Raw genomic sequence first — 19,588 nt, forward strand, 5'->3', positions numbered from 1 at the left:
TACAGTCAGCACAGTACTTGATGAACACGCAGGTCAAAGTGTCTCCTACAAGTACTGTTGGATTTGATGTATCCATGGTCAATACCCAGCAGTATTCTGAAATTGTTGCCATTTGGAAATACGAAAATTACACTTATTATTATATGTTATTTCCAATTTAATTTGTTATGTTTTCTTAGACATCATAAGCAGAAAACTATGTTCAACAAGAATCCACTGGCTTAAAAAAGTACCAGACTCTATTGAAACTTAAAAAGAAACATGCCTTTGCAGTGTGTTTCTTGTCTTCAGATTAATGTAAGCTAACATTTATGCAAAGCATGAAGGCAAAATGTTGAAAGGAAGCACTGTTTTGAATGATGGTACAAGACCAATTTCATTGGATACAATGCTCATCAAAATAGCATAAATCTTCATGAAAAATGTTCATCACATCTTTTGGTGATCAATTTTGTGCTTTCAAGTTTTCTCAAAGTAGCCATTGTATTCTCTTCAGTTTTGTACCTGGCAGTACTGTCAAAGCTGCATTGCTGTTTTATTTTTACTTTTTCCACCCTTTCTGTTGTAGGGCTGCTCACCATAGTTCATTGGAACATCATTCCCCTCCACACAGTGGCGTCTCACCTCCATATCAGCATCCAGTACTCGGTCAGTATGATCATGCGTTCCCGCTGAGAAAAACAGGTAAGATATGCACTGGCCTGCATACAAACAGGCAGATACATGCAGACAGACACACTCTCATATGTACACACATATGCAAACAAATACAGAAACACGTACGTATAAACTACTCAAAAAACTGGAAGCTTCCCGAGAAATCACGATTTCTCAATGTTTACATAAGCCATGTTAATTGTATCAAAGAACAAAGAACAAAGTGACGATTGAAAATGTTCTTTCTTCAACTATTCATGATGATCTGCTCAGTCTATGATCTTGGAAGAGTGGGCGTGCACACAACTTCACTAATTTAACGAGAAGTAAAGTATAAAAGTAGCGTTATCCGTCTAGATTTAAAACAGGGTTATTTGCTTTATCACTTCATCTGTGTGTGGATATCCATCTATCATTGTTCTCTCAAAATGTCAAATTTTTGGAGTCTTTGCCAGTCATGTACCACATGTAATCCAACCAATTTTCAGAAATGAAGCTTGAATTCCAGCATGCTGAGTCATAAACTGCATCTTTCCATGAAATCCAAACATGACAGTTCGTTCATTCCTGGTTCAAATGATGTTAATCATCAAATTTTTATGACCCATACATTGCTTGCATGATGCAAAATTTTTCGGTTTTACCAGAATCCATCCGTGAAGTCTGTCTTTGCTTTCGAAAGCAGTGTTCTTGTGTTTTGTGTCTTGTAATACAATAAAACTGCAAGTATTTGCGTTGTGCAGCTGTGTGAGTCTTGTTTAACCCTTTCACCACCATGGTTTATCCCAAACCCATTGTAATCAATGGTGAGTGTGGACCTGTTTACAGGATATTGGGGGTGAACAGGTTAAGGCCTCTGTAGATGTAGATGTATGTTATGTGATGTGATGTGTGTTAAAAAAAAAATGAGTATGTCGGTGACAACAGTGTTGAATTCTAGAGTCATGGAGGTGACAGTCAATACTGATATTTTAAGATGCAACACACATGCCACTGAAGCTGTCTCCTGCAAAACAAGAAACAAATAACAAAACAAGTCAACAGGTCATATGTTTTGCTGTTTACCATAAGATGCCAACAAGAATGCGAAAATGTAATGAACTTACAGTGTGCTCAGATAGGATTAATCTTGGATGATGTACTCTGAAAGTGTTTTGAAGCATTCTCGCATCAATTATCTTAGACTGAGAGTGTCACCACCTCCAGTGTAGCCCATTTGGTAAAAACGTCTTTCTGTCAGTTGAGATTTTTGCCAATTTTACAGCACATTTTAAAAGCGAATTTCAAATTGGGGCTGACACTATCCATGGTTTCTTGAGAAAGTTTTTTCTCTTTTCTGTTTCGTTTTGGAATACCAAAATTTCTAAACTTTAATTTGTGGGGAAAGGGGTACCACTCTGTGTACAGGTGTATCTCTGCTAATAGTTAATATCAAGAACACAGTACATGTGATTACCCATAATTCAATATGTTTTGTACAAATGGGTATTACTTCATGAAGTGAAAGTCTGGTATTAAACTTTTCCTTGTAAACAGAAAGCTCCTATTTATTATCATGGACAGTTTCAAGGTACTTGAAAATGATGATTGTTTGTGGGAGGAGCTGGCAATTTAGTAGTGAGAGTTTAAAGGCATTGTAGACAGACTTGTCTGAATGAAAATACGGCAACCAGTTGCACCTGTTCTGCAAACGTATAGTACAGTGGCACTCTTGGATTTATGTAACCCAAGAAATGTGCAGGGGCACTGTCCATGTACAATGAATATCAGTTTTTTTATCGAAGCTTGCATGAAATTTAAGTGCAGTATTTTTGATATCTGTAAATCTTTACAGTCAATTTACATTTCTCTCAAAGAAGTTCCAACACAATCACATTTACAAGATCACAGTTTTGTTGAACATTATTTCATGGTGATTTTAAGGTGGAAATGTGACTTAAAATTCAGTACAACAGAAACTATTTAAATTCAAATATGTTGGTTCAAATCAAGGGTATTTGTTACCCATTTATACCACTGCGTGCAACATTACCCATGGTTAGAAAAATTGGCAGCTCCATTGATTGTCAAAAGCCTTGAAATGTTATTGATTATCCTTTATTAATGATCTCTGCCATTCGACAGAAAAGAAGAGAGAAAAATAAAATTAATTCATTGTTCATAAGTAATTTGGTAAAGTGAACAGGCAAACAAGTGGAGCTCCTGCCCTGGGGTAATTTGATACAAGTCAAATGCTGACTTCTAAACGTTTAACAGCAATCATCATTTGCTGCCCAATGAGGCAAAAACTCACAGTAGTTCCGTCCATTGACTAGCTTTTCAAGGACGGGACTGTCCGCAATTAGTTCCCATATTTACAGTAATCCATCGGGTACAAAGACCCAGGCAATAAAAATAGAAAGCTGTTAAGCATGATTAATTCCAAACATTAATATTCATACCATCTTAGTCATTAAAGAGATTAGTTGCAATTTGGAATTCGTCTGTAGATCCCCCATATGTTGTTCTCTCATCCGTGTTGTCGTGCTGTCAACCTTTTGATTTTGTCCACTGTAGTGTTGTTGCAGTCATTCTCGGTCGATGAATGTGATAATTCCACCATCTCCCAATATTTGCCCAGTAAAACCTAACATACAGTATCCTCTCCTTTGTCAAGTTTTATAAACCCCCCCACCCACCAGCAACATAGACGTACACTTGGGAAATGTTGTCTCTCTATTCACCTCTGCCCTATCCTGCCCCAGAGCAGACACATGTCCGTCGTCTGTGAGAGTTTTAATGACACACCTGTGGCACAGCTAACTCTGTCCCTGTTTTAGAACACGATGGTACAATTGCCACATTTGCATGTCTGCCTCAGAAAGCACTACGCTGAATGTACATCTGTTGCATGGGAGAAAAAGTTACCTTGAACGCTTGCATGGCATGTTGAACTTTGATCGGGAACATTGCTTGTGTATTGATGAACAACAACTTGCTAATATGTCATGTTTCGTGTCATGTACACTTTTATTTTAATTTGGTGTGGAATTTTCAATTTTAAGTTGTCATGATTTTCACTTTGGTTTTGAATTGGTATATATGGTTTTTTTGTTTTCGTTTGTTCGACTGAACTACTATCTGCTCTATCTCTCTCTCTCTTGCCTTTTTTTTTTAGCCTCTGACTCCAACTTGAAGGTGCGTTCCAGGTTAAAAGAGAAAGTCACGGAGCGCAGGAGTAGCCCACTGCTTCGAAGAAGGGATGGATCAAGCAGCCTTAAGCGCAAACCCCTGTCAAGTGAGTTCCTGGGAATAATGAAACACCCCCTTCCCCTTTCCCTGGTAAAAAACACACGCCAGGTCACCATCTTCTATCACCACCCACTTTCGTTTCTACTGCAGCTGAACTCTGATTGCATGTATGCCTGCGTTTAGAGCATAATTTTGTCATACGGTGACATTTTTCCCCGCCGTTATTACAATGCGGACAAGGGAGTTGGTATGGGTATGTTGCAAAAGGTATATGCATTGAAAGTAAAGCACCATGTCTGAAGTCAAAATGAGGATGAATGCATGGTAATATGAATGACTTCTTTGAAGAATAATTTTACAACCAACAATTATTGTTAACAGTACCCCTTATAAGATATTAACACAGTCCAAAGGAAAACTCTTTAAAGTCTCATTTGGTACTGTTTTTTTTTCAAACCAGTCTGTTTAATGGTCATAAGTTGTAATGCATTTGTGACGAAAGCATAACAGGTGGTGTTTCATAACACTGCTGTATCTATGACCATTGGGGGGGGACTGGGGGGTTAGAAATGGTAATGATACTGTTTTGTGAGAAAGTATACAAGGACGAAACAATCTTGCGCAAAGGAAAAATTGAATTCAATGGCAAACCTGTCGCGGATTAACTTGGATAATGTGAGAACACATCTTTCAGTACCCAATACATCATGAACCCTAGATAAATTGCAGATAGACTTGATACACACAAATGTGAAGTTGTTGGGAGACTCTTTTGTCTCTCTTTGTCTCACAGAATGAAGAGTGAAAAAGACTTACGTTGTCTTTATTGAAATGTGAACCACGTTTCTCCTTATGATAAAAAAAAACAGGTCCCTCCATGAAACTATTTTGATGCATAAACAATTTTTTGAAACAGATTATTACAAGCCCTAGTTTTTATATTGAAAATTTGCATCTGCATGCAAATGCTCTTGTTGATGGAACTCTGGGTTGTAGGAATTTCAGAATTTTTCATGCCCTGCAGCTTCGATATCTTGGAATTGCAAAATTGGCATGAATTTATCATGGATGCACATCTGCTATACTTGCAATTCACCTCTAACATTTCAACTTGGATTATAATAATGAATGTGAGATGTTATCCCTCGACCCTTCACTCCATCTACGTCAATAATAGCATTGCCTTTGACATTGAGAAAAAGAAAAAAATCGGTAAAACTAATAATATGAATCCCACGGTCAGCTCATCGTTACTTTTTCCCATATGCCAGTTTATTTCACAAGATCAATATCAGTCTGAGATAAAATTCCGACCTCATCTCGTAGCCTCTTCTACATCAACCATAGTGTGCCACTCACCATGATTATGAACATAAAAAAAAAGATTATTAATAATGTAAATTGAATTTGACATTCTAGGGTTAGAGTGTTCAAATTTTTTTTAACATGCTGTTTTAATAAAGATATTGAAAATTAATAAATTCCACCCAGGGCGACATGCCCAAATTTAATTATCTAAATTGATCTGTGTCAGGTTGACCTTTTACGTAACTATTTGTTTGCTGGTTATTTTGAAATAATACTCATGGCCGTAGCTTCTGTGTTGCTTTGTCTGCTACCAAATTTCCCACCTGTTGGTGAAGGGCATCCCTCGTGTATGGACAAATGGCGGTACAAAACACAAATTGTAGTAAGTTCTGTCAACTTTTCATGTGATGATCAGGTTGACTACAGCTTCAGTGTTGAATAAAATCATTTTGTATTTCATCATTGTCAGATATCACAGGTTAAATTGATTGACTAAAGCAAATTGACTTCATTTAGTGTCTAATGAAATTGTGTAATAAACGGTTTTGTTTTGTTTGATGGATTGCTGCAGTATTAATTGATGGTTACACACAAACATTCTTCAAACAATGAATGGTTACAAGGCACAACAACACATAGTATAAATACTGGATTTTGAATTAGAAATATCCACTGTATGTGATGAAATTATTGCATCAGTTTGAAAAGGGGCCATATTCGTTGGTTATGTACAAGCCATGTGGGACCCCTATAACTAAACTGTATTGTCAATTTTGTCTAATATTGATACGTGCTTCATGTAACAATTACACTCCATTGACCTGCTGTGTATTGAGGTCCAGACATCTCGCACCAAAACCAGGTTGCCCCACACAACTTTGTCTCAAAACCAATTCATACCAAAACCACCTTGTCCCAAGTTCTATACTTCCTTGTTCCATGTCCCTTTGCCCCAAGTACCACCTCGTACTAAAACCACTTCACCCCCAAGTATAGTACCATCATACCGCCAATCCTTCACAAAACCACCATGTATCACAGTATTGTTTTTACATGCAACTTGGAAGCATTTTTGTGTCAAGACATTTTGGCTTCTAGTTTCAGGATGATTGATAGCTGATGAAAACTTCGAGGCCAGTGGTTGGTTATTTTCAGCTTTACAAGTTGCCGATAGTTTAGGGCAAAGTAGCGTTGTTTTGGGGGCGAAATGGTTTGGTGCAGTGTGACTCTCAGGGCAAAGAGGTTTTGGTACGAAATGAATTTGGTGTGAAGTGTCTGGGAACTTAATTTTTTTAAAGCTGTACAAACAAGGATAAACTGCTTGACTTGGTGCGAGTGCAGCTTTCCTCTCATTAGAGTTTAAAGCCATTCAGACTTCCTACCACATTTTCAGATGGATCAGTCAAAATGCATTATGGGATAGAAAATGAGTTGTTCATGGCCAAATGCAGAGGCTCTTCACATAAAACATCAATTATACGTCTACTTTCCTTTATTTGCCCAAATTTTCTTTTGTCTTGTGTTCTTGGAAAAGATGGAACAGAATGATTGTCAAGTTTCAGAAAGCAACTCTCCAATACAGTACGCAATTCATTGCTACACACCCAAAGAGTGACTCTGGCCTGTGTAACAAAATCAGCCCACTGCCTAGAAAGCTACAGAACATTCAGATATAGCTCACCAGTTGTCACCTGTGTGTACTGTGGAATCCAAGTGATGCGGAAAATGTCAAGCACACTGTGACTGACTCGTTATGTTTTCTTTGCAGAATGACTGTTAACCTAGCCACCATGCAAATATTGTTTTAATATTGAAGTCATACTTCATTTGAGTATTTTATCATGATCCATGCATCCCATAATTTGGGTCGGTGTTTCTCAATTGTTTGTTTGCCGGTCACTCATATTACAATTAAATAGTAATAGTGTGTAGGAGTAAAATGATCAATTGTTTCTTGTAGGGGGGGATTAAAAACCATAGTATCATTGCAGAGATGATCAATCAATGTTTGCATACCACTTGCGTAAATAATGCATTTTGATAAATTATGGTTTCAATAATGCAGTAAAGATTGCAACGAAAAGAAACTCATTGAGTGGTGCCCCCTTCTTATGATCGCCACTGATGAAATTTTTACGTTGGAAAGATTTAAACTTGAGGTTGAACTTTTCCATGAGGAAACTTCGAACCATTCCCTTTCAGAACCAACAATAAAAATCGAGGGTCACTGCACGAAATTTGGTACCAGGGAAAAAAATAACCCATCGTTTGCTGACTCTTGAAATTCAAAATGAATGCCATCCTTGTGATAAGCCTATGGGAAAAAATGGAAATTTTGATTGTCACAAAAATAGGTTGATGAAAACTTTATTTACTCCCTGAGCTTCATAACGAGCCCCCACAAGTGGTAGATTATTCATTTTAGGCTGACTCGCAGCGTGTTTGCAAGGTTTTATCTGATTGGTTGATTGTCCCTATTCACAGCAAGCTAGGGAGTTTATTCAATTATAACAGTAAGATTCTGCCAACCAATTGGATGATAGCTTCCAAATCGCTGCAAGTCGGCCCTGCATTTTAAGGTTTGAGAGTCTGAATATCTGTCCCCCTGAGGGGCGTTCTACTGTAATTTATTTAGCTGCATGCAACAGAGCTCAGGCATTTTTCACTTGAGAGAAATATGGGTACCTGCATTTTGAATCATGTCATTCAGCTCACTATGTACATGGCAACCTTTCATGCAATATGAATAAGCAACCTAAAGCTAGCCACAAAAGAATTGAGACAGAGACAGAGAGAGACAGAGACAGAGACAGACAGACAGACAGAGTGAATGAAGGATATCTGATAGAGACTGTCACTTAAGGTGGAATTAGGTTCATTTCAAAACATGTCCCTTACCAACAGATGCTATAGCGTTTCATGGTAACAACATAGGACACAACTGATAATATCAGACACTTGTAAGTTTAGAGTCCATCTCGTTTCCATCGGTATGATGATGCATTTACTTCCCGTTAGATTCATTTTCTGATTGCCTATTTTATCCGCAGTTGATACAACACTGTGTAACAGTGCGCCCGGATCGGGTCCTAGCTCCCCACAGAGTGGAGGTATTCCAGCTACGGACAATGGCAATGGTAGCACTTCTATCATTGGAGCTGAGGTAATGTACTATATTAATAGCTCACGTATCACATGCTTGAAGTATATTGCACATCAATTGTGGTATTCCCCTTGGCAAACTGAATTGATAATAACTACTTCTCAGTATGCAGGCCCAGTAATAGCAACCCAATATCAACAGTTTGTATTCACAGATCCCGCGTTGTTCTTTCTGCAAAATGCCAAACACCAATACTACCAACTTTTTAGCATCAACTCGTTAGCCTTACATGTGAATGTAAAAATAAAACCTTCAGCCGTGCTGAGTACTTTTACTATTTGAATTTTGAAGTGTTTCTGCCTTTTGTATGTCTCAAAAGTCCCTTTGTGTAAGTGTGTGAGATGAAAAAGCATAACACTTCAAACTCACTGAATAGTTGCCCTGTAATATTCAGAGGTATGTCAATAGTCCATTATCTTTACAAGTTTGCATAAAATTTATGAGCACAATACTTACCTCGACACCTGTGATGCTATTTGTGTCATGAACTCTCTGTGTTGACAGATTTTACGAGAGTGTTTATCAATGAAATATTTATAAACTTGAGGATATTTTTGGTTCAGTTCAAGTGAGCTCTTTCTGGTGTGTAGGTTCACCATCTCACTCAACGTGGCTCGTATCTTTCCTCCACCTGTTGAAGAATTTGCATCGCAAAGTCTGAGGCTGCAAGGTGCAAGTTGTGTATGGCCCAAATTCTTTGAATAGTTCTGTGTGGTTCAGGTTCTTTAGAGCCCTTGTCAGGATTTCTGTGACCAGAGTATTGAATGCATATGAATGAATAGAAGCTTAATGCTATGTGTCGTAGATTGAATTCCCCAATAAACAAAATCTTTATTTTTTTTCTTCCGGCAAAATCGATAGGCTGAAGTTGGTGGATACCCTCTGATGATGAAACGGATGTTGGGAACCAACGATGTCAACTTGTATACGTCTCCGTCACTGCCTAACATATCATTAGGATTGCCAGCATCAGCAACATCCACACCTGCCCAACAGCCAGTAAGTGTCTGTTTGTCCTTGTTTTACCATAAGAGGACAAATCAAGGGATGTTCTAATGCATCACATGAAGGACCTGATTCGCTGCTGCTTTGTCAAACAAGCTGAAAGCTAACTGTCATTCTCCCTGAAGGGTTTTATGGTCTACAATAACCAGGTTGAATTTAGCTGAAAATACACTAAATGTTTAATTCACTGATAGCCCACACCATCTTTCACAAGATCCAGGGGATCTTTACAATTCATCCATTCAAAACCTTCCAGTAGCTGGAATATGGTTGTTAATTTTTGAAATTGCAGACTCACCCATACCATTCTTTGATGTTTTAAGCTCTAATTTCTAGTAGAAAACAAATACCCATCAAAATTTGCGGAAAAGAGGATTTTGTCTTGTATTTAACCCTTTTGCCACCATGGTTCAGGCCCAAACCCATTGTTATTAATGGTGAGGTTAGACCTGTCCAAAGGGCATTGGGGAGGAACAGGTTGACAACAGTTGTTTTAAGTAGTAAGATTAATTGAAAGTCCATATTCCAGATGTGTATCTGCATCATCTGCTGTTTTTATTGGAGTGACCTACAAGGCTAATTTTGCATGTGTTGGAGTAAATCTGTGTCATCAACATGATCTGCTGTAGACTGTAGTAATTTCGTGTCGTTCCATCATTTCTGGTCATGTAATTTGTTCATTTATGTATGTGTCCACACCCTATCCTTCCATCATGTTGAATTTTTTTCCTTCAAAATTAATAGTCTCTGTATTTTTTGTAATTGAGAGATAACGTATTCCTGTGACAGTGATATTATTTATGAAAGATATTTAAGCAACACCCAGCGATTGTATCCCACAAGATTTTGACCAGTTCACGACATATATGCATGAGCGATAGCGAGTGCTTATATGAAGTGAACTGGTCAAAACTGAGTGGTATACCATCGCTGGGTGTGATTAATGCGTGTATCATACCAGTGTATTGAAATTCTGGCATGGAATGTCAAAAAAGTATTTTTGCTTGAGCTGAGAGCTCGCGCGTGTATCAGCCATGGTATATCACGAATAAACCACGGGTCTTTTCATGTCTCGACCAATCAGATCGCTGTATTTGCACCATCAATAATATACTGGTATGATATAATCTAAAATAACAAAGTGGGGCAACAGCTCTGCATCATCTTTGATGACGTGTTCGGAGTTCTTCTCATTTGCATGTTGCACCCATACTCACTAGAGCGACCAATTGGGCACTGATGTCACGTAGCCCTCTTTAACAAAACGGCACGTGTGCTGGCCTGAATGGGGAGATAAGTGAGGTGGCATGTCAAAACAAGGACTGTGCTATAAAAAGGAAAAATTCCATATTGAGTTGTCATGGCCTCGAGGGAAAAAAGTGAAATAAACATGTCGAGAATGACCAGTAAAAACCATCTGCTGCATGCCTATTTTGGTGCACACATGTGATGTGTAATGAAAATAGGTCGTGCTAACCAGTAGAGTGCAGTATGGGAAAAACAAATTTAGAATTGGTAATATGAAACAACCTGACGAACAATATCAAGTTTACTGAATTGAAAATTTTGTAAGTGGACACAAAATACACATCATGAATTAAAAAAAATCAGTCAACCTATACGAGAAAGAGGTCATATGGATTTTTACGTATTTGTTTCAGGGATCAAGTACAATAAGTGCTGCACAGGCAGGTCTCACTACTGAGGCTCTGTTGAAATCAAGGATTGGGCACCACTTTGCAGCAGGCCACTTGTTGCCGCCGGCTTACTTTGTACCCCTGCCACAAGGTATGTAGCCTACTTTCATTATTGTTCTCAAAAGCCGTTGAACCACACCCAAAGTTCTCTGTGGTGTACTTGTAAAGCTAAATGCAATGTTAAAGCCAATAATTGTGGTCTTAGTACCCATGCATTATAATTCAAAAAGATCTCTCAAGTCCAAATCTCCCTGACCTAATTTTTAGCTCCCATAGCCATATGTATATATGGCAATGAGCTATTCTTATAGGCTAGGGAAATGTCTGTATGTATGTATGTCTGTATGTCTGTATGTCTGTATGTCTGTCCGTCAACATCAAAAACTCCAAAACCGCTGCACATTTCATCTTGATATTTGGTGTGTACATGGATGATGGGCTGTAGATGAGATTTTGTTCAAATGAAGTTGTCATTGCCAAAAATATGCAAATTAAGTGAAAAAATGTAAAAACAGTCAAAATTGAAAATCTCAATAACCACTGAGGAGATTACATGAAAAATTAGCATGTAAGTACTTTGGGCTGACCTGAAATAATTGTGCTTTTTTTTATTTTTTGATATTGTTGAAAATATACAAATTAGTGCCAAAAAAGGCGTTTTTGGTAAAAAATCTTCTTCTTCATGAACCGCTGGTCAGACAGCTTTGATATTTGGTATACAGGTCCCTAGGGATAACCCAAATTGGATTTGTTCAAATTGTGATGAAATATGCAAATCTGTATTTTTAAGGAATTTTTTTGGTCATTTTTGGTCAAAAATTTATTTCATCAAAACCGCTCGTCTGACAGCTTTGATATTTGGTATACAGGTCCCTAGGGATAACCCAATTTGGATTTGTTCAAATTGTGATGAAATATGCAAATCTGTATTTTTAAGGAATTTTTTTGTCATTTTTGGTCAAAAATTTATTTCATCAAAACCGCTCGTCTGACAGTTTTGATATTTGGTATACAGGTTCCTACAGATAAACTAAATGTGATATATAGAATATATGATGAAATCTGCAATTTTGTATTTTTGGTGCAATTTTTGACATTTTTGGTCAAAAAATGTGTTTCTCTAAAACTACTTGTCTGATGCCTTTGATATTTCGTATACAGGTTCCTGGGGGTTCTCCTAGTGTGATATAGTGAAATTTGATGAAATCTTCAATTTTTGTATTTTTGAGTCAATTTTTGCCATTTTTGGTCAAAATATTTGTTTCTCAAAAGTTACTCATGTGATAGCTTTGATATTTTGTATACATTTTTATACATAATTATGATGAAATCATCAATTTTGTATTTTTGCAGCTAATGTTGCCATTTTAGGTCAGGCCATCCTGAAATGAGCTATCAAAGATCTCAACCATCTTCATCAATACATATGTCACAAAAAGTTGCTCTCTACATATCTACATAACCTAGTTTTGGAGAGCGGGTTTCATAGACACTGAGTGAATTCCCTTTTGCCATGCGGCAGAGGAAAGGTTTGCACGGCGCAAGCTCTGTCGACTATTGGGTCGCTTGTTTTTTTCAAAACCGCTGGTCAGACAGCTTTAATATTTGGTTAACAGGTCCCTAGGATGACCTTAGTGAGATGATTTCATACAGTCAGGAAATACTTAATTTTGTATCCATGTCTATAGTAGCTTCAGGGACATTGGCCCTATGTTTAAGATAATGTTGTGATTCAGTAAGCATTTGAAATGGTAAACTGTATTTGGTGTTGAAATGCGGTAAAAAATAATGAGAAAACATAGCTGAGGTGATTTCAGCAGGTTTGGTTTCCAAAAAATATATTCAAAGTTTTTTTCAATGTTAAAGAGTGATGGAGGGGGGGGGATCCTGGCAGATTTTGAAAAAATCCAAACAAATGTCAATAAAAAAATCAGCCACAGAAGGTTTGTCAAAAAGAAAAGGTGGGATAGTGGGAAAAAAAGAATGTACAGTGTATTGGATAAAAAAATGTTCCTCATCAATCTTCCAGACAACCCCCTTTTATCAAATGGTACACCCCTGATGTATTTTTGTGTGCCATTAAACATGCAGTGTATTTTAGTTTAAGATGTCAATCAAGTTAGGTAAGGATTTGAAAGGAATAGTCAAGTTTAACTTTATCTCTTGTGTCATCATCCTTGTGTAATTGGTTAAGTTTGTAAGTTGCTCCAGATGTGGATATACCAGCTGTTCTGGAAGAAAACAATGTTTACTTTTCCCTATAGGGTTTCTGAGTTAATGATTGCATGTTGAAATCTCTCCATGTATCTGGTGCATGGGCAAAATGTAAATATTGGTTGCATGTTATGTATTTCAGTCTATGTCAAATATTGTAAATGAAAAATCAAGAACAGTTTGCTGTGTGCTTGTAAAAGATAACATGTATGTCAATTAAATAATATAAAATAATTAAATATTAAATATTAAATTAAATTATGTCAATTAAATATTAAAACTGCCTTGCAGTTTGATTGTCTTAAAAATTATCACAGAAGTAGAAAATGAAAAGAAACTAATCAAATTGCTGTAACATATTCACCCTCAGTGTCTGTAGGCCTATACTTAACTATTTTATCATTACATTCAGCTTTTTGTTATATCTGTATCACTCTCCATGGGCCAAGGCACACTTGGGGTCAATGTCATCACTCTATGCCAGTCTGTGAATGTCAGTCTGTCTGTATTTAGGCCCATGTTTCATACAATTGGTGGTTTGTTTTGATAACTATATTTGGTATATAGGGATAACCTAGCAATACAATTTTTTTGACAAAATGTGACATGACTTCGGTGACCTTTGACCTCAAATATACATATTTGTCCATAACTCAGTAACCACAAGTGCTACACCCTTCATGTATAGTATGATGGGACACCTTATGATGCCACATATTGTACCTCATTAATTATGCACATATCTAATTTTGAGCAAGCCAATAGAGCCAGAGGTCTGATTTTTGATATATAGGGATAACTATAGGAGAGAATTTTTTTTGAAAAATGTAATGTGACCTCGGTGACCTTTGACCTCAAATATACATATTTGTCCATAACTCAGTAACCACAAGTGCTACACCCTTCATATCTGGTATGATTGGACACCTTATGATGCCACATACCGTATTGTAGCTCATTAATTATGCACATATCTCATTCTGAGCAAGCCAATAGAGCTGGATGTCTGATTTTTGGTATATAGGGATAACTATAGGAGAGAAATTTTTTGACCAAATGTCATGTGACCTTGATGACCTTTTACCTAAAATATATGTTTATGTCAATAAATAAGTAACTACAAGTGCTATGTCCTTTGTATTTAGTAGGATGGGAGACCTTATGACAACACATGCTTTACCTCATTAATTTTGCACACATCTAATTCTGGGCAAGTGAATAGAGCTAGAGGTCTGATTTTTTGGCATATAGGGATTAATTAGCAATATAATTTTTTTTTCAAAATGTCATGTAACCTCAATGACCTTTGACCTTGATTATACATATATATGCATATCTCAGTAACCACAAGTTCTATACCCTCCAATTTTGATAGGATATTAGACCTTAAGATGTCACATCTTGTACCTCATTTATTATGCGCATATGTATTTCTTGGCTGGCCAATACTGCTAGAGGTCTGATCTTTTTTCCCGATTTAGAACCATAACTTAGACATGCCTCATGTGTTTCAAATTGGGAACAACGACATAGACCTATTTGCCCATAGATCTCAACATATACACTCCAGTGATACTTCTTAATGACCACATTTCCCTGCCCCATCAAGACTAATACTCCTATTACAAGTGGGGACTGTCATTGTCAATGACTTGTTTAGTTAATGGTTGTATCACAGTATACAATATTTCTAATTCTGTATTTTTTCCATTTTATATTCTGAATTAATACATTAAACATATTTCACTGTCTCCAGTACATTACATTTAAGTATTTTCACTTCATGCACTTTATCCCTTTCACACATGTTCAAATATCTGACCAGAGAACAAACACTAATTAGTCCAGGATGGGAGCTACAGTGTCATTGACGCTATTTTTAAACCAATATGACCTTCATCAAGGCCACCTATGTCTAATACTAATGCAGATAATATGAAACATTATTTCTGCAATGTGTGCTCCTTCGTTTTTTTTCCCTGAATGAATAATTCTCTCTACTTCTTCATACTAGTATAGTCAGCCCAATGTCCCCTAAACAACTTAAGTTGGGTAATAATACTATTTTCAGTGGTATAGGTGGATTCAAACACAAAGAACTTGAAAAGATCGACACGTAGATCACTCAGTCTTTGTATGAAGGAAGGGGGGTTAGGAGTATGTGCAATTTGACCAGTGCATGGAAGATGACTGTATTCTGGATGCTCTTTTTTCAGTCTCACATCCATGGCATCGATCAAATGAGATCTCTGACCGTTGTGTAAATCTAACATTTACTGTTTCAGGTGGTAGTGCCGACTTGAACAATTCTTTTCCCCCAACCAACCCTGCCTATGTGCAAGCACAGATGAAAGCTCTGGAGCAAGCAGGTATGGCCCCTGGGCCCATCAATCCACTATTAGCCAGTAAGTATGACTCTGGGACATCCTTGAATAGGTCTGTCCTCAACCATCCCCATCGGGCTGACTTGCAGCAATCTGGAAACTGTTATCCAATTGGTTGGCAGTAATAGAAATAAACTACCTAAGTTGCTGTGAATAGTGACAATTGACCAATCAGATACAACCTTGCAAACATGCCATCTACTACTGTCCAGCAATAGTGGTGACTGTCTGCTTTTGCCGTGGTTTCACTGTCCAGTTGATTATACTGGATGAACTTCCGGGATAGATTTTCAGAAAATGTAAAATGTACAACCTGGCCGCCATTAAGCGTTGATTTTGTCTATTTTGAAGTATTTGAAGATTTATTAGGAGTGTCAGAACCTTGACACAGACTGAAAGACACATCTCCAACCCCACCTACCGTTAACGCTTGAACAAATTATGGAACTGTGACGTCATTTTACAGTACACATCACAAATGTATACTAGACTAGTGCACAAATGGCAACCACGGCAAACGTCCATGCATGATACAGCACAGTTTTACTCGATGTTACTCGGTGATGTCATACACAATCTGTGTAATTTTATTCATGACTGATTTTGATAAAATTTTCATGATGTAAAGAAAATCACCACATAGAAAGCCACCGAAACTGATAACTTCATCCCTGTCAAAATAAAGTCTTAATCATATGGCTGTTGGTCTTTCTCAACTTCCAGGTGGCCTTGCTACTGCCGTCCATCCCCACGCAATACAAGGCATCCCAGTTTCAGCTGACAACAACTCCACCAGCCCTCTGAGCAGTGGGTTAGTAGCCCATGCTAGACTAATACGGTAAGATCACACAAGCGTGAAGAAAAGCCTTCCAAATCGTGCAAGAGCTGGGAAAATTTTTTTCATGTCTTTGTGGTCGGAACCTATCATTTTTTTTGCCTTTTAATATGTGTTTTGACGAGTCAATGTTTTTTACAGTGGCATCCTGGGAAGTGCTTTACATTGTGGTCTCAGAGGTGACTGTTTCATTTGCTTGTTTGTTTGCCCTCACTCTTAGTTCAGTTTTCGGTTTTGAATACCATATAATGGATGTGTGTCATGATTTCTTCTTAGGCCGCCCATACTGACATTCCCCGTTTGTGACAGACCTGTGAAAAAACGTCAGTGTATCTAAATCAGAGTGGCCCATGTATGCCATTGTGAATGTAAGGATGTAGGTACTTCAACTCAACAACCGATAGTTTTCAGGCTCACAGTTTCGTTTGGCAGTAAAATCAATCAAAAGTGAACAAATACACACTAGTGCTGACAGTCTCAATTGCCCACTGGGCAAGAAAATACATGCTCTCACTAAAACCTTGGTATTTTTCTCCTATTTCATAATTCAGAATTCAAGGTCTTGAAATTCATATAAACACACTGCTGTTACACCCGTCAAAAAAAGTCTTGGTGTGTTTCAACCATAATACGTTATGTCATACAAGGTACATTTCCAACCAGACTTCCACTTCTTTTAACATATCTCTCATGTCATCCAAAGACCTTGAATAAAAAAGTTTCACAGTATTCAACATCAGTAAACAGGGTTTTAGAGAGCATGTCACAGTGATAGCAGACTGGATGTTTGAAAACTTAGTTTACATACAACTGTGACATCCTTACACTGTGTTGTTGACAACAACTATAAATCAAGTGCAGCACATTTCAGTTGCCTCCCAAAAGAGTCGTAAAGAAAGACGAAAATTGTGGTCACAAGAGACCTGTACACACTCCATCATTTGGTATCCAAATATAGCATTGTCAAAACCCTGACACGCTTCACTCAGGCGTAAACAAAGCTGTTGAGTGTTAGAGTATGGTAAGGTTAAAAACGCACAGGCAATCCTTCTTGTGACCGATTACCTTGGGAAACCAGCCAATGTTGGTAGCTTAGCTTATGGTCCAAATATAGTAGCTTCTTTTTTTTAACATCCCGGCACTCAGTTGTGTGTGGCATTGGATGTGATTGCTTCACACACAACCATTCCCCTTTATAGAATCAATCACGATAAAGCAACTGTTCCACAGTGTGTAGTTCTTTTTTTTTCTATGTGCGTGTCCAGTGAATACCTGCACTGTATTTTGTTTGTTCATGTTTTGTTTCAACATGGTGATTGTCAAAATGTCTCAGCATATGTACACAGTATTGTCGCAAGTCTTCCCGGTGGTATCGTTGTTTTACCAATATTTCTGTATTCCGATAGACTAGAGAGTTGGATGGAGTAATTTTATCACAAAATTATCTGTTGCTCATATAGTGCAAAAACTCCCCAAATGTAAAGAGGTAAATTGCTTCTAGAATTTGCTGATTCTTCACAGACAGTGAAAAACGTGCAGTATTTCTGCCCCCCCCCCTCCACACTGTTCCCCGTCCTCCAGTTCTACCTCCCTTTTCACACACCCCCACCACCTCCTTGCCTTACCCCCTTGTGGTGTTATGTTGGTGTTGAGTAATAGTACCATGTCTTGTCTTTCTCTCTCCTCTTCCTGGATATGGCTAACCATTCCAGATCCCACCACAGGCCCCTCGGGAGAACGCAGTCGGCTCCCCTGCCAACCAGCCAGCACATTCAGCAGTTCCAGCAGCAGCAGCAGATGCTACTGCAGCAGCAACACCAGCAGTTCCTGCAGGAGAAACAGCAAAAGTACATGCAGATGCAGCAACAAACGCTACTGAAGCAGGTACGTACACACACATAGGTGCTGAACGCTTGCATGTCACATATGGACGGGGATAGTGCTAGCCGTCATTGCAGGCTAGTACCTGATAGAAAAATTCCAACGTTTTCATTTACATGAGAGATGGGACCTATCTTTGCAGAAAGATAAGATTCCTGTCAAAAGTATGGGATCTTGGAAGCAAAGTATGGAATTGTATTGTTTTGCAACAAGCCTATATAATCATTGATCCATCCATTCAGAGATTCTACCAGTAATCGCAATAAGTCAGTCACTGTGATAAAGGATGTAAGCGTAATCCTTGCCAGGCGGTATCACTTCCCCATTTGCCAAGTCAGTAAAAAGTGGTATTGAGCGGAATCTATCAGTACTTTCACCTATTTGGCAAAGTATGTTACACCAGGTTTAGTTAGTGTAGGGCCTTTAGGAATTCAAGTTTTTGTTAACGTAAGAGATGGGGACGTGTTGTGCCTTGCTTATTTTAACGAACTCGACATGATGGTGGCATGTCAGCTTGGCTGGATCAGGCATAATGTGATGGATTAGACCTCTCCAAGTCAAAAAGTAAAACATCCCATGAAAAATTAAAAGAGACAAGAAGTTTAAGTTTGTAGCTGACACAATCTATCGTTGTTTATAATTGCTAATTAGTCCCCACGGACAACGTCCAGGGGGACTTATAGGTTTGGTCATGTCCGTGCGTGCGTCCGTGCGTCCGTGCGTGCGTGTGTGCGTCCGTCCGTTCACACAGATATCTCAGAGATGCAACAAGCGATTTCATTCAAACCTGGTACAAGGATTACTTCATATGTCATACAGATGCACGTCGATTTGTTTTGGGATACGATCCAATATGGCCGCCAGGCGGCCATTTTATTACGATTTTTTCATGTACAGAGCCATAACTCAGACATGTTTCTACCAATTTTATTCAAAGTTGGTACAAGGACATTGACCAATGTCATAGATATGCACGTCAATTTGTTTTGTGATACGATCCAATATGGCCGCCAGGCGGCCATTTTATTACGATTTTTTCATGTACAGAGCCATAACTCAGACATGTTTCAACCAATTTTATTCAAAGTTGGTACAAGGACATTGACCAATGTCATAGATATGCACGTCAATTTGTTTTGTGATACGATCCAATATGGCCGCCAGGCGGCCATTTTATTACGATTTTTTCATGTACAGAGCCACAACTCAGACA

The 19,588-nt window shown here is 38.0% G+C and overlaps 1 protein-coding gene across 18 annotated transcripts in view; it reads left to right on the forward strand.

Moving 5' to 3' along the window:
* The window catches only part of LOC139140856 (histone deacetylase 4-like), a 102,930-nt gene that overhangs the window by 71,350 nt on the left and 11,992 nt on the right, over window positions 1–19,588 (forward strand). For 8 of the 18 annotated variants that reach the window (XM_070710322.1, XM_070710324.1, XM_070710317.1 and 5 more), the window contains 8 exons: window positions 569–684; window positions 3,815–3,934; window positions 8,247–8,359; window positions 9,221–9,358; window positions 11,026–11,152; window positions 15,561–15,680; window positions 16,383–16,497; window positions 18,207–18,378. In XM_070710322.1, coding sequence (XP_070566423.1) covers window positions 569–684; window positions 3,815–3,934; window positions 8,247–8,359; window positions 9,221–9,358; window positions 11,026–11,152; window positions 15,561–15,680; window positions 16,383–16,497; window positions 18,207–18,378 — 1,021 coding nt within the window. The remainder of the gene's footprint in view (window positions 1–568; window positions 685–3,814; window positions 3,935–8,246; window positions 8,360–9,220; window positions 9,359–11,025; window positions 11,153–15,560; window positions 15,681–16,382; window positions 16,498–18,206; window positions 18,379–19,588) is intronic. The other 10 variants (XM_070710325.1, XM_070710313.1, XM_070710311.1 and 7 more) reach the window with 4 other exon arrangements.

The sequence above is a fragment of the Ptychodera flava genome, chromosome 9, assembly GCF_041260155.1.
Source record: "Ptychodera flava strain L36383 chromosome 9, AS_Pfla_20210202, whole genome shotgun sequence".
Classification (NCBI taxonomy): domain Eukaryota; kingdom Metazoa; phylum Hemichordata; class Enteropneusta; family Ptychoderidae; genus Ptychodera; species Ptychodera flava.